Source organism: Pygocentrus nattereri, chromosome 9, assembly GCF_015220715.1.
Source record: "Pygocentrus nattereri isolate fPygNat1 chromosome 9, fPygNat1.pri, whole genome shotgun sequence".
NCBI lineage: Eukaryota > Metazoa > Chordata > Actinopteri > Characiformes > Serrasalmidae > Pygocentrus > Pygocentrus nattereri.
The window spans coordinates 11,480,606-11,496,782 of record NC_051219.1 but is presented as its reverse complement, the minus strand read 5'-3'; the positions used below and the strand labels follow the sequence as shown (position 1 = coordinate 11,496,782).

General features: G+C 40.9%; 1 protein-coding gene across 1 annotated transcript in view; it reads right to left on the bottom strand.

Moving 5' to 3' along the window:
* LOC108439482 overlaps positions 1-16,177 on the bottom strand; it is a 58,025-nt gene that overhangs the window by 1,867 nt on the left and 39,981 nt on the right. Inside the window, exons 39-55 of the mRNA XM_017717924.2 lie at positions 15,796-16,053; positions 14,797-15,057; positions 13,910-14,170; positions 12,635-12,895; positions 12,148-12,414; positions 11,085-11,345; positions 10,598-10,858; positions 9,012-9,272; positions 8,149-8,406; positions 7,466-7,729; positions 6,935-7,195; positions 4,259-4,519; positions 3,801-4,061; positions 2,683-2,943; positions 2,067-2,327; positions 936-1,211; positions 175-207 (exon numbers count right to left, since the gene is read on the bottom strand). Coding sequence (XP_017573413.2) covers positions 175-207; positions 936-1,211; positions 2,067-2,327; positions 2,683-2,943; positions 3,801-4,061; positions 4,259-4,519; positions 6,935-7,195; positions 7,466-7,729; positions 8,149-8,406; positions 9,012-9,272; positions 10,598-10,858; positions 11,085-11,345; positions 12,148-12,414; positions 12,635-12,895; positions 13,910-14,170; positions 14,797-15,057; positions 15,796-16,053 — 4,227 coding nt within the window. The remainder of the gene's footprint in view (positions 1-174; positions 208-935; positions 1,212-2,066; positions 2,328-2,682; positions 2,944-3,800; positions 4,062-4,258; positions 4,520-6,934; positions 7,196-7,465; positions 7,730-8,148; positions 8,407-9,011; positions 9,273-10,597; positions 10,859-11,084; positions 11,346-12,147; positions 12,415-12,634; positions 12,896-13,909; positions 14,171-14,796; positions 15,058-15,795; positions 16,054-16,177) is intronic.

The following is a 16,177-nucleotide window of genomic DNA, read 5'->3' as shown; positions in this document are numbered from 1 at the left end:
ACAAAACATCCTTTACATTAGACAAGTGCATCGCACTCGACAGTAAAATCACAGTAAAATAACAGTTTATATGCGTAATTAATGTGCAGTATGTAATCTACATTATTTGATCAGAGATTCATTTAATTCAATTCATTCCAGATCAGCATGTATGTGTGTAGGTGTAGGGTAGACCTGTGTTGTCGATGGGCGGCACTAGGCAGGGCACTGAGAAAGAGAGCAAAATGGAATAAGTGTTATTTCTTCACATCGCAGGAAAATCCTACATTTGAATTAAATGAACTATTTCACTCTCCAGTTAAAACCATGACACATGTATGTACTATTCTCATCAATACTGGACAAAAATATGGACAAAAATCAGAATTCAAAACTGCTGTTTCGAAGCTGTTTTTAAGCTGTACTATTTTAGTCTATTTTTATACAGGATACAGTAGAGATTTCTTAAAACTCAACACAGGCACACACAAGTGTGCTATGAATTACGTGTTCAGTCTGCACAGTGATAATCGGTGGGATATAAGCTACCATTACTTGTTACTTGATAAGATTCATCGCTCCGGTGGTCTGTGCACACTAAACATGTCTTGGCTAATGACTACATTTAAGGTAAGAGGAAGAAGTAAACAGTACAATTAAATTTAACTACCATTTTAAGAGACTGTGTCTTGCCATATTCAAATGCATGGTTAATATAACTGGTGTAGAGGGAGTGGAGTAGCTTAACTAAGGCACAGAAACTGAAGAATTTCAGGTCAAATCTTTGGGACGATCGCTGGACTTAGCACTAGATGGCTGCTTCTTCTAATGTCCCTTCTGTCTGTTGTGTCCTTGATAAAAGCATCTGACTCCAGTTTGCCTCCATATTAGTGTTTTAACAGGTCATGCCACTTACTTTCTAAGCAGCCTTGGAAAAAAGTCAGAAATGAAAGTACCTGTAGCTCCAGTAACAGCAGCAGATGGTGCACTGGTTCCTGCTTGGTTCCTGGCCCTGACTGTCACTGAGTACAGCGTGCCACAGGGTACCAGTAATTCAAAGTACGTCCTATCTGTCCAGTAGGACGAAACCTGCACAAGAGCGAGGGGGTCATCATGGATTCGGCCGCTTAGCTCTACCAGGTACTCAACCCCCGGACAGGTCACTTGACTCCAGTACACACGGACCAGATTGGCATGTGTCCGGACAGTTACTGAGGCTGGGGGACACGGGGCTGCACAGAGAAGAAAAGTAAAGAGGATAAGGTCCTACATCCCTGAGATACCACATTTTAAACATGACTCAGCATTATTAGAAATACAGTACATTATCATCACTGATCACTTCTATTTTGTTCCTACTTGACTGTTATTTAATGTTACATTAGGGAAAATTAGCTGCATAACCTTTCTAAATCACACAATTTGAATACACCTGGTTATTTTTTTAATTTATTTCCAAAGGTTAAATCTTAAGATTTTTAGAAGTTTTTAAATGCAGCCCCCACAACAAGTAGTCCAGTTCTATGTATGTTCTTCAGGCCCACTGGAAAAGCATCTAAGGTGGCTCCTCAGGAAGTTGCTGGAGATCAGTGTCAGGATGCATCAAAGAAAGGAGGTGGTGGTTGGGGGTTCATTTGAAGAATCTAAGATATTACAATCCTGATATGTTTAAAAGCCCACCCTGAAGTATCAACCTCAAAGCAACTGTAGTTTTTCAAAAGTTCCTTACACCTTCAAGATGTGTCATCAGAAGGGGCTTTTCCTAGGCTGTGAACTAGAAAATCCATTCCAGGTATATTTACAACAGATATATCAATGGTTACACTTTTTCTTTCATGCCCTTTTAACACATATTTGATCACTGTATAATTTCATATGTGTTATTTCATAAAAACTTCTTTTAGAAAAGACTATTCTAAAGGATAAAAAGTAAAAATGAGGAGGTGTGCTCAAGCTCAGGACTGGTACTAGATGCTTTTATCATGATCTTTATTATTTAACCTTGTGGTGCTGTATCAGCAAATTCTTTTTTGAGGCTTTAACATACTTGCTAATATATTTTACAGGATATGCGTTTGCAATGTTACCTGCTCCCATCAGTAATCCCTGGCCCAAGGAACTGTTGCAGGTTCTGTCCGAAGCCTTCACACTGAAGTTGTACATCATCCCGCACTGCAGCCCCTCAATGTCACAGGTGGTACCCGTGGTCTCACAAGAGAGTTTGTCCCCTAGGGAAGTGTGAGCTAAGCCGAAGTAATTTACAGAGCCCTGACTGGCGGACCAGGAGAGTGTAGCCGAGCTGGTCTCACAATGTGTGGACACAGCCAGGTCCTGTGGTGCACATGGAGCTGAGGAGAAAGCAGAAAAGAGCTTATTGATCATATCATAATCAATGTATGGTTATGTGGAACAGTCTGTATTCATTTTACACTGTTTTTATTATAAAAATATAAACAAAACTCTGATTCTCTGCTGAGTTTTGAATAAACTGAAGCCAGTTAGGCAATATGACATGGAGACCACTGAGAAGAGAACTTCAACAACCAAAGCAAGAAATGATAAAGGAATTAATCAACATTACTACGTATCTGAGAATAGAGGTGAGTATTGTGCAGGCATTAAAATACAATCTTGGTGCAAAACTCAAATGATCTCACGTGTATGACTGCAAATTGATGTACATTATTCTGTACAGTGTCTAACCTGCGTGGTAGGTAATGAGCTGGCTACTGGGGCTGGTGCAGTTGCTGGCAGAAGCTGAGAGGCTGACAGTGTAAAGCTGGCCACAGTGCAGGTGGGTCAAGCTGCAGTTCTCAGCTGGTCCGCTGCAGGTGCGGACATCACCATCTTGGCCCGTGGCTGTAAGGGAGTAGGACTGGACCATTGCAGAGTGAGCCCAGGACACTAGCACTCCCTCTAATTCACACAGCGGCTTCAGTGTTACTCCCACAGGAGTGCAGGGGGCTGCAGGGGTCAAGAGCACCAGAACACAATTTAATTCTTTCATTCCAGAGACGATCTGTAAAAAAGTTGAAGCTGATGAAGTAAAACTTCCAACAGAATAATGATCACAAACACAGAAGAAAATCCGCCAAGGAATGGCTCAAAATTAAGAAATGGGGGTTATGCAATAGTCTAGATCTAGAAGCCCCAAAGCCTAGATATGAATGATCTGAATCCCACTGCAATGCTGTGGGGGGTTTTAAACAAGATGTAAAGGAAAGAAACCTTTTAACATTGCACAGCTGAAAGAATTCCGCATGAAGGAGTGAGCAAAAAGTTCCCACAGTAGATATCAGAAACTGGTACACAGTTATAGGAAATGCTTATGCAAAGTTGTTTCTGCAAAGGGGACAGTACCAATAAATGAAGCCAGGGGTGTACTTATTTTTTCAACAGGAAAAAATGATCTCTCGATTCATTTTTTTAACAAATGATTACAAAGTCAAATGTCCATCTTTTACATATCTTTTCATGCTGTTTAATGATTAAATACTAATATGTCCATATATGTCAAAAAACAGAAATTGTCTTGTGTTAAAGTCTACTTAGCTAATTTACTTTACTTATTGTGTTGCATTTTCACTGTGCTAATTTTTTTGTGTTCTTTTTTTGTAGGAAACACCAAGCAAGTAAGAGTTTTACTACCTCTGAAGTACAAAGCCGGAAACAATAAGTACTTGTGTTGGCTTATTTTTTCGTTTTTGCTTTGGTGTGTGTGTGAATTCCTGTCTTAATGATTTACTTTCATATGTGTGTGTGTAGATATGTGCCCCTGATGCTTTAGCTGAACCTGAACTGGTTTGCTGTGTGTGCAGTACCTGTGTTGATGTAGTATGGTGGACTGCGGAGGCTGTTACACTTGTCAGATGAGGAGGAAACCAGTATGGTGTACTGCATGCCACAACGTGCCCCCATTAGCACACAGGAGGTGCTATTGCTTCTGCACTCCAGGAAGCTCAGGTCTTGCCCCTCTGCTGTGGCAACGTAGAACGAGGAGCTCGCTTCTGAGTGCCAGCTCACGCTTATGGAGGTGCTACTACACTCTGTCTCTGCAGTGATGGCCATCAGGGCACAGGGAGCTGAGGACAAATGACAGATGGATAATGGACATTGGCATGCCCTAGGACAAGTGTTTTATAATCATGCTGACTGTACTAATGGATCACCAATCCAGAGTGGAGGTTTATGCACTCATACTGTAGAAGAGGGAGAACAAGTCTTGCCATTCACTCACAACAGCTCAAACCAATGGGACAGTTATACGGTTTGTGCATACCTGTCTCAATCTGGAAGGTGTTGCCGTGTGGACTGGCACACTGAGAGTTAAGAGCGGTAATGTGGAAGGTGTACTGAACTCCACACAACAGGTTAGGAACATTGCAGAAGAGCGCAGAGCTGCTGCAGCTGGAATTTGCACCGTTTGCAGCCACTGCCATCACCATGTAGGACTCTGCCCCTGCAGTTTGTTGCCATGACACCCAGACAGAGTTGGTCACGCAGTCAAGGCTACCGGCCTCTCCCTGAGGTATGCATGGAGCTACTCACAGACACAAACATAAACCAGTTCAGTTTGGCCTGATTAATGGCATGACAACAACATTCACAACATGAATAGTGCAAGATGAATACAATCCCGTCTTCCAAAAAGTTGGGTCACTGTGCAAAATGTGCAAATAATTGAAACCTTATATTCAATATGAAAATATTACAAAGACAACATATTAAACCTGAGAAATGTTATTCTTTTTAAAAACATACGCATTTCGAATTCGATGCCAGCAACACATTTCAAAAAAGTTGAGACATGGACAACAAAAAATTGGTTGTGTGATGCTAAAAAACATTTAGTGGAACATCTCACAACTAATACGGTTAACTGGCAACAGGTCAGCAGCATTTTTGGGTATAAAAAGAGCATTCCAGAGAGGTTGAGTCTTCCAGAAGTGAAGATGGAGAGGGGTTCACCACTCTGTAAAAGACTGCTGGGACAAATAATATTCAAGAACAATATTCTCAATGTAAAATAGCAAAGAACTTGGTGATTTCATCATCTACAGTATATAATAACATTAAAAGATTCAGGGAATCCAGAGAAATCTCTGTATGCATGGACAAGGCCAAAAACCAATATTGGCTGTCTGTGATCTTTGTGCGCTGCATTAAAAACAGTCATGATTCTGTAGTGGAAATCACTGCATGGGCTCAGGAACATTTCTGAAACCACTGTCTGTGAAAATAGTTCATCACTGTATCCATAAATGCAAGTTAAAACTTTACCATTCAAAGAAGGAACCACATATAAACAGGATCCAGAAACGCCACCGCCTTCTCTGGGCCCAATGTCATTTAAGATGGACTAGGGCGAAGTTGACAAGTGTCTTGTGGTCCGAGAAATCAACATTTAAAAATCTTTCTGGAAATCATGGAGGCCACGTCCTCCAGCTAAAGAGGAGAGGGCCCAACCAGCTTGTTATCAGCAAACAGTTCAAAAGCCAGCGTCCATGATTATATGCGGGGGTGCATTAGTGCACATGGCATGGGTGACTTACATCATAATAACAGAGGTGGACGAAGTACACAAATCATGTACTTCAGTTAAAGTAGAGACCCCCAAGGTAAAATATCACTCCAGTAAAAGTAGAAGTTCCTCCCTTTAGACCTCCACTTGAGTAAAAGTACTAAAGTATTTACCTTCAAATGTACTTAAGTATAAAGTAAAAGTACTAAAAGAGTAATTCTGGCTCTGATCTGGTCCTGTTATCATTTTTATAACAAGACTGGCTTCATGAACTCATTTCAGGTGAAAGTCCTCCAGCGTCTCTCTTGGTAAACCAGTCTTTTAATAGAACGTCATTAATTAGTGACGCTGACGTCTATTAAAATGATCAGAAGCACAAAACACTGAAGGTAAACAGTTTCCATCAGGGAGAACCGAGTGGCTCTGAAATCACTTTTTACACACAAGCAAAGTTTCAGTTTAAGATTACTTTGTAAATTAGTTACAAGTTTAATAAAAACTGGCTTTAAACTCAGGATCACAAAGAGTTTTCCTTTACTGTATTGATCTTGGTCTCTGTTCATAAACATAAACTAACTGAAACTAATTTACTATGAAATCAAAGTGTTTGTATGAATTCAGAAAAAAGCCGCGTCAGTCTCGACTGCATATGGACATATTTCTATATTGTGCTCTATTTACACAAAGTTAGGTTAGTTCATCATTTAGGGACGTATGCGCAAAGTTTTACGCTGCTGCGCTGACGTTGAACCGCGTGCTGCACTGAGTCGGTATGACCAACAGGTCAAAACAAGCCCAGAACAAAGTGACCGCTGTGCCCTGATTGGTGTTCTGGCTTTGCACTTCTTTTGTTTTGACATGTTACATTTTTATACACACAGAAACCAAAAGAAATGACAGATTTTGAATAATGTAGTGGAGGAAAAAGTCAGATATTAGACTCTGAAATGTAGTGGAGTGAAAGGAAAAAGTCGCCCAAAATGGAAAAACTTAAGTAAAGTACAGATACACGAAAAAACTACTTAAGTACAGTAACAAGTTACATTTACTGAGTTACTGTCCACCACTGCATAATACATACAGACTTTTTCAGAGAAGGCCTTGCTTACTTTAGCAAGACGATGCCAAATGACTGGCTGAAATCCTACTTCAAGCAAGAATGAGAAAATAGTTCAGTTTCAAAATTACAACAATTGGTCTCCTCAGTTCCCAAACACTTACATTGGTAAAAGAAGAGGTGATGCAACACAGTGGTAAACATGCCCCTGTCCCAACTTTCCTACAACAATTTGTTGGCATACTTTGCAAGTTAGTGGTACCACTGTAATTCATTTATTTATTCCTCATAGTCTCCAGCAGCATATAGTATGACATCATGCCATTTAACTAACAGGAAAGCCTTTTTGAGATTTTGGGACTTCATATTGCTGTTACCTGAATATGTTTGTACAGCTGTGCTCGGTCCACTCTGGCAGCCACCTCTGACTGCTCTCACAGTGACAGAGTAGGAAAGGCCACAGGGCAGGCCACTGATTGAGCAGGTTGTGCCTGAGGTGTCACATGTAAAATTAGCGCCACTGCTGGTCACCGCGTCCACATGGAAGGATTCTGCATCTGGATTGGCTGCCCAAGTGACGGTCATAGCACCAGCAGAACAGTTCATCTGGACATGTACATTCTGGGGAGGACAGGGTGCTGAGAGAGAAATGGCAACAATTATCAAATATATATAAATGCCAATAAATATCAAATTACTGTATGTTCTGAACATAAGCAGGTACGGGGTGCGGCATTTTCATGAGTTTATGGCATCACGGACTGAGAAACACATCATCATCTCAGCCTTAAATATCTATTAACTTCTGATATCAGACAAAAAAAGATGAGTCGTTATCTGCTGTTGCAGCGGTTGTTTGGTGATGAATAAAAAAATCAATGGGTAAAAACGGTACAACAGTCCCTCACCTGCGTGCAACTGTGTTGTGGTGCTTCTGCCACTGTGGCAGGTGTTGTCCAGCGCCACCACGGTCACATTATAGGACATCCCACAGTGCAATTGCTGCAGGTCACAATGAGGCAGGCTGGAGTTACAGGAGACTTTGTGGAGGCCGTCTGCACTAACGCCCTCTACCTGGTACCCCAGCACCCCACTGGCTGTCTGCCAGGTCACAGCTGCAGAGTTAGAGCTGCAGAGCAGGGAGGCCTGAACCCTGGTGGGCACACAGGGCACTGAGGAAGAAGAGGGTGAGGAAGAGTAAAATGGGTTAAAGTAGAGATGGGTATGGTTACATGAAAATTGAAGGAAGATCTCTTGTCAGCATCATGTCCCAATGAGAACACAACAGATGCATTTGAAAATTTGCATTCACATTTGTTTTTTATTAAGAAACAGTGCATTAGCGCATGCTTATGTTGTGTTGACAAACTTGAAATGTATCATTTTTCATCTTTAGACAATGTTGTTTGATACAATACAAGGCATCTGTATTCAGTTCTCACTGACGGTACTGAATGTCAAATAAAGGGAATCAATTAATGATTTAATTAAATATGCACCCAGAATTGTCCTGTTGTCATGTTAGAGCTATTCTGTCATACCCCTTTTTATGCATTTATTAATTTGCACTATGTGAAACGTAGTCCTGTACCTGACTGCAGATTTAGATGGGTTGCGCTGCTGTTACAGTAGTTGTCCTGAGCAGTGACTGAGAGGCTGTATGATTGGCCACAGCGCATGTTGGGCAGGGAACAGCTGGCATTGGTATTGTGACACTGCATTTGGTGTCCATCGGCTCCCACTGCTTGCACCAAGTAGAAGACTACGCCCTCTCCAGGTTCCCATGACAGAAGTCCTGTGCTGCTCTGACAGTCAATGTGGGCGCTGAGCGTGTGTGGCTCACATGGAACTGACCATTACAGACAAAGATTCTCCGTTACATATGACATTTAAACAGCGACCATTTTTTCACTGACTAAAAAGAAAAACATGTTTCATTGCTGCAAAATCAACCCCATGAAAAGAAAAATCTATAAATATGCCTGTAGTTTCTCTTGGGAAACAAGCTCAGATAGAAAACCAAAGGAGACTTTTGCTAAAGTCTGTCTGGCTATAGAAAAAGAGCCCAATAATCTCACGTGTTTTCTCTCGTGTTTTAACAGAGTTCTGAATAAAGTCAAACATTGTGCAGAGAAAATAACACTCATATTTATCCAATGTCTTCGTTTTCTCTAATGCAATTTCTGCTGAGGAATTTTAGGAAAATAACCATTAAGTCTACTTAGAGACTTAAGCAAAACTGCCATTGGGTTCTGTTGATAAACTTGACTTGTGATGGGTTTAGTGAATCAAAACTAGACAATAAGCCATCACTGTCTCTTAATGAAAGCAAAACACAAAAAAAGGTTACTTCTGCTGTTTCTTTGCTGGCATTTATGTATTTCAGTGAAACTATATATTTTTTCAAGGTCAGTACCAGGGTTGTTGTAGTATCGAGCAGTTATGTGTGTTTACCTGTGTTCATCTGAATGCTGTGGCTGTATGCACTGCTACACATATTGTCAGAGGCAGAGACGGTGAAGCTGTAAGTCAGGCCGCAGAGCAAATTGGTGAACACACATGTTGTGCTGCTGCTGTTGCACGATGAAGTAAAACCAGCATAAGCCTGGGCGACTGCTGTATAAGACGTGGCTCCATTACTAGAATGCCAAGACACTCTAACAGCTCCAGATGCACAATCCAGACTGGCGTCCAGAGGGGCAGGAACACATGGCACTATGGGATGGACAGAAAATAGGTTACAGCTTTTTACTTCTGTGTTATTTTGTGCACAAATGACTTCAGACTGAATCATGTATTTAAAATACAAGCCAAAAAACTAATTTACACAACTCTCCCCTCACCCCAAATATAATGTAACTAATCAGCCTAAAACATTTTAGGTTGACAAACATTTAGCTTTCAAAAGTCCACTGTTTTTAGCAATGACTGTGATTTTGTGAATTACAGCATGTCTCTTGGTGTGTCAGAAACCACATAAGTCCACAGTGCTACAAGGTACACTGCTACAAACCCAGCTCCAAAAGTGTTTGGGCACTTTGTGAAATGAAATTAAAAAGAAGGCAGTAATTTGTGATACTGTCAAAAACAAAACAAAGAACAGATATTTGACATTTTATTTCATCAACACATTCCAAAGCTGTGACAAGGGCAACAGAAGACTGGGAAGTTTGTGGAATTAGCAAAAAACTCAAACAGGTAAACACACACAGGGAGACAGGTGAATATGAAAGAAGAGATGCCATCATGATTCAGTATAAAAAGAGCATTCACAACGTTTGCAATATTCATATACACATTATTAAAAGATTCAGAGAATCCCGAGAAGTCTCTGTGAATAAAGACCAAGGCTGAAGACCAATATTCAATGTCTGTGCACTTCGATCCCTTTCAACATGCTTCTATAATGGATTTAACCACATGGGCCCGGGGATATGTCAGAAAACCCTTCTCACTTTATTGGGGCATCTACAAACGCAAATTAAGACTCTGTTATGCGAGGCAAGAGGCATAAATCTGACTTCTCTGGGCAAAGCTAATCTGAGATGGACTGATGCAAAGTGGAAATTTGCTATCGTCTGTCAAGTTCACCTCTCAAAGGGTTTTGGAAATAAAGGACCATCCCAATTATTACCAGTGCTAGACTGGTCCCCCACTGCATATGTGTGGTGCATTATGAAGTGGGATATATGACAACAAAGACCCCGTATTGTTAAGCAGCTGAAGTGTTATATCAAGCACGAATGGGACAAAACTCCAACAGTCTGTAACCTTCCTCAAACAATTACTGAGCATTGTTATAAGGAAAGGTTATGTAACACTGTAGTAAACAACCCCAATGTTGCACTCATAAACTTAAAGTGTGTATACATACACAAAAATAAAGTTAATTAGTTGATACATTAAATATTTTGTAAGTCACTTTAGCCTTATATGTCTGGCATGTCTTGACTGCATTTGAGATAAGAAAATAGTTTTTTTAAATTAAATAATTGATTTAAGATAATAAAATATATGAAGACGTCTATCCACACACACACCTGTATGTAGCTGTGTCACTGCATTGTTTGTTACAGTGCACTGGTTGCTAACAGCAACCACACTGATGTTGTAAACATCGCCACACTGCAGGTTGGGTAAATCACAAGAAGGATCTGTGGTGTTACATCCTGTCACGTGACCTCTCGTGCCAATGGCATGGACTTCGTAAGACTCCGCCCCACTACCAGTGCCCCACTGCACGTGTGCAGAGTTGGATGAGCAGTTCATGCTGGGCAGCACGATCTCAGGACGACAGGGTACTGGAAAAGCAAGAGAAAACGAGCAATCGAGAGTAAACCTTTGGATAAACGGAAGGTACAGTAACAAAACCCATGGTTTAACAGTAAGGTAACTGTAAGATAAGCGAGTTTCAGAAATGTTTTGTTTGTAAAACAAGAGTAGAATCCTTCAAATGAAAGATTCCTATTAAACATATGTTAAATATGCATCCTCTTCTAGATTAGTAAATAGTAATCAGTGCGTTACCTGATGACACCTGTACGGCAGTGCTCTGCTTGCTGCTGCACTGTCCATCCGAGGCTGCCACAGTTAAACTGTAGGTCTGACCACACATCAGCTGTGTCAGCTCACAGCTGGTGAAGTTGGTGCTGCAAGATGAGAATTGGCCACCAGTTGCTCGGGCGATGGCGGTATACGAGACAGAGCTGCCAGAGGGATTCCAGTCCAGCAGCAAAGAGTTAGCGTAGCAGTTGAGGAGCACAGAGCCAATATCAGGGCTGCATGGAACTAATCATGCACAGAGACAAAGTGACATATCAGTAGATGCATAAAACAACATCATATGTGATTAAAGATTGTTTTAACCACATTTAAATTTTCCAGCATAGGAACTTCTGTTGCTTTTTTTTGTTGCTCGGCCTATCAGCCTGTGACTATCCAGATAACATACGCCCTACTATCACAAGAAAAAACGTAAAAGTAATAATTAAGAACAATTACATTGTTAAGATCGCTACGCAGTTCAGAATTGTTGCATGTGAAATGCTCCATTAACAAAATCTTACCAGGAATTATTTACAGTGGTGGTACTAAGGACCTGACATTTGAAGAATCTAGTGCCTACAAAAGCAACCTCATAGAAAGTTACCGCATGCTGCCTGAGGCCTGAGACATTTTTATGATAGGTTGGAGACACATTTATAGCCTAAAGCATCATTTTCATTTCTTTACAAGTGTTTTTCCACTTATGTCTACAAATAAAAAGAAGACAGAAGACAAAGTTGGTTACTTTATGCAATAAATAATGGCTATATTTGTGGTGAAGACATCATAACCTTCTCTATCACCACCACTGCAATGAAATGAGAGTCAGTAAGTTTCTCTAAAATGAACCATTCCACATCAAACCACTGTGAATAACTTCTCAACGACTGAATAGTAGAAATTCAGAAAAAATGATGTAACTCCCCTTTAAGGGAGCACTGTGCACTGACGTTATACAGTCCTGTTTCAGCGGCACTGTGAGAATCTTCTGTCTCTAGCCACCACAACTGGCTATACAGTGTCAGGTCATCTTAAGATACCATACCTGTGTGGAACACTGATGGCTGACTGGGTAAACTGGAGCACTGGCCCCCAATGGCCACCACCTGGACAGTGTACGCTATCCCACAGGTGAGGTTGCTCAGAATGCAGTGTGTGTCATTGCCAGTGCTATTACAGGACGAGACATCATCTCTTCTGCTTTGGGAGATGGCCTGGTAGGACACTGCCCCCTGGCTGGCACTCCATGAAACATGTGCCTCGTTTTTGGTACAGTCCATCGATACGGATGCACCCATTGGAACACAGGGTGCTGAATGCAGGACAGCAACAGAACATGTTAGATATAATTGATGTTCCTAATTTTATACAAGCACATATGACTACAGAACAGGCAAAATAGGGTAAATAGTAGACGAGAACTTATTCTACCCTTCAGGATTATTTAGAAAGGCTTTTAAGAGGCGAATCCATGTTCGTAATTTAAACTGACATTCATCTTTAACTACTTTCTGTAGTATTGCGTAGGTCACCTGTGTTGAGGTAAGTGAGCTGGCTGGGTGCGGAGGTGCACAGATGACTGGATGCAGTGACTGTAACATTATACTTCTCTCCACATTGCAGAGTGGCTATGCCACAGCTCATGGACGATGACATACATGTCTCTGACTGGCCGTCAGGGCCAAGAGCTTTGGCGGTATAGTGGTCAGCAGTGTCTGACAATGACCAGCTCACCACAGCAATGTTGGAGAAGCAGTCTATCTCGGTGAAGACAGCAGAAGGTGGACATGGTTCTGTTGACAGATACAGGAGAGAGTAACACTATAAATTCTATCACCTTAAGTTATCTTGCACACCTTAGTGTCATCCCAGCTCTAACTGTCCTAAATAAACTGTTCAGTTATTAATTCTGACATTACTTGAATCAAGTATGTTAGAGAGTGGAAAAAACTAACAAAGCAGCAATGTGTCAAGACCAGAACAGAACACTAGGGTCCATTAAGAAGCGCTAAATTATACATTAACATACTGTGGCTATGCACATTTTCTCTATGTCTAAATCTTATTTGTATTACGTGTATTATTACTATGTGTAATATGTATTTCATTTATCTAAGCACCAGTTCACCAAGACAAATCCCACTTACATGAAACTGAACCTGGCCAGCAGTGATTCTGATTCTAATTAATTTGCTCCTTGTTAGATGCAAAGCACTTGATGACTCGACCTGTAACCCTCTCACATTTAGATTCTTCAGAAAGGAGTGCTACTTGCACACGACTAGCTTTAGATGCTTGTTACTCATTCATCTCTACAATTTTTGGACACCCCTGCCAAATGATTTATTGATTTTCTAAGTAAAAATAACTCTTCCTCTACAGACAACACATTATTGCACATTTAATGCACAAATAATTTTTAAAAACATATTGGAACAGAAAATAAATCATAAAATGTGTCCTTTTATTATTTTTCTTTCCAATATGTAAAACAATTTGAAATTCTGTTTGAAATTCTGCAGACAAACGCCATGTTTAAGCTGTTTCGCTATAGATCATCTTATTCTCATTTGGAAAATCAACAAAACATGTCATTTGACTAAGGATGTCCAAAATTTTACTTAACACTTTAAGTTAAAATCAATGTTGCATCAAATTTAATACATGTGCTCTTCACTGTGTGTATGTACTCATATGTGCATTCACATGCCATTCTGGGTATTCTGTAAAGCTGGAAGTGAGAAATGCTGATTTAGTTTCATTCATGTGTATGTATGGTGTGTGTATGTTGGTGTGCATGTAAACACCTGTCTGCAACAGTGAGGCGTTACTGGCGCTACTCCTGCACCCTTGCCCGATGGCTCGGACAGTCAGATAGTACTCTTGGCCGCACAGGAGCTCTGAGATCTGTACCATTGCGCTGTTGGTGGACAGCTCCACTCGATGACCGCTGCTGGCTTCTGCAGTCACCACATAGGACTCTGCAGACTGACTGGGCAGCCAGGTCAGCGAGCCCACCTTCAGATCACAGTCCATAGATGACAGCACTCTCTGAGGGATACAGGGAGCTGGACACAACAATCACACACTCAGTCACAACGGTCCTTGAAGTTTAATACGTTTTTTAAACGTACTGTATGTCAGTGGAGTGTGAGTGTTTCTCAACTGCCATATATATCCAGCAGAGTTTATTACCATCACTAATTATTATTACAAATTATAATTTGGATCATACTTTTGATGGAATCATAGTGGACCATTAAAATAAATGTTTTAACTTTGCTAATGCATCTTTGTATCTCAACTGCTGTACTGTAAGCTCGAGTACACATTTAAGGCACACAGAAACTAAAATTTCAGAACACTTTTTTTACTCTTGCTTGTTTCTTATGTGTGGCAATATCTGCTCTGTTTGTGAGTTCGCCAACACTTGCTGTCTCCGGAAAAGACACAGACTAGAAAGTATAATAAAAAAGGCGCTAAGAAAAAAATGAAACACAACAGAATTATTGATGCTGGCCAAAGTTTATGGGAAAAACTGTATTAGACTAGATTTCCTGCATCCCAGTCTTACATGGCTGTATACCTTATAGGTACATGTTAACACTTATGGAAGAATCAACTTCCTTTCTCTTTCAGCTTCTGAGAAGTAGAAGAATTACAGAAAAAATGACAGGCAGTGTTCGTCTCTCACCCATGCGAATGACAGTGCTGTTGCTGGGGGCGCTGCTGCAGCGGAGGTTGCTGGCGACAACCCGAATGGTGTAGATCTCTCCGCACGCCAGGTCACTCCAGGTGCACACAGTTTCATTGGTGCTAAACATGTGGGTGTGGCCAAGCTGTCCCCTAGCAACCACAGTATAAGATTCTGCTCCATCACTGCTGGCCCAGCTGACAGAGCCCACACTGTTCTCACACTGAACAAAGCTTTCCAGACTGAGTGGCACACATGGGGCTACAGAAGAGAAGACAGGAGTCAGTCATACACACACACACACACACACATATAGTAACCAAATTATACAGAGGGATCAAAACGTGTGAGACCACCCTGAAAACTTTATTTTTTAATTTAAATCTGGAAATAAACAACAGAACAGTTTAGACTTATGAGAAATTTGAAACATACAAAAAAAAATTCAAGATTCTGGACCTTTTCTAGGGTGCTATTCAAATTTAGGCAAATTGATAGACCACATTAAGGCCTTCATAAAAAAAGGTCCAGCTTGTTCTCTGAGTCTAATGCCTACCTTTAAAGCATGTGTGGATTTGCACACTGTCATTAAAGGGGGAACATAACAAATACTAAAAAAGTCTGAAATTTATGTTCATGTTTCAAATATTCTGCTCGTCACTAGTAGTCATTACTCAAATTGTAATGACCAGGTTTTAAAATAATATCAGAAAACAATGTGAAACAGAAGCACTCCACTAGTGATCTCAGATTTCTGTGGCCCAACCACAGGCATTAGGGCTGATTTATGTTTCTATAAATATGCACATAACACATCTACGCTGAAACACACAGAATGGGTTCACAGGTTGGTGTTTACTATACTTCATTTCATGGTTTCTGTTGTACTACCTACTTATTCACAGAGCACTTTTTGGTAACATTCTCTTTTCTGAATATTTTTGAAGATCTAGCGATCATTCATCTGCACTAATATGGATAGAAACAGTAATGATGTACCAGTTGTGAACTCTGCAGGGATGCTCAGTGGGCTGTTACAACGTTTATCCTGCCCCATGACAGTGAAACTGTAGCTCTGCCCACAGGGAAGCCCCACCTCCAGGATGGACACATTGGTCTGATAGGCGCTGGTGTATCCCAGGTTTCCTGTGGCAACGACAACGTAGCCCAGTGCGCCTGCAGTATCATCCCATTTCAGGAGAAGTGTGTTGTTTTCACAGGAGCCATCCACAGTGAGGTGCTGAGGCTGACATGGTTCTGAGGGGGATTAAGAGGAAAAAGCTTTAATAAGCTTTAATAAAATCAAGTGCAGTTGAGCAGGGCTTTAATGAATACATGTGTAAATACCTGTGTGAACCAGCCACACATCCTAATGTTAATA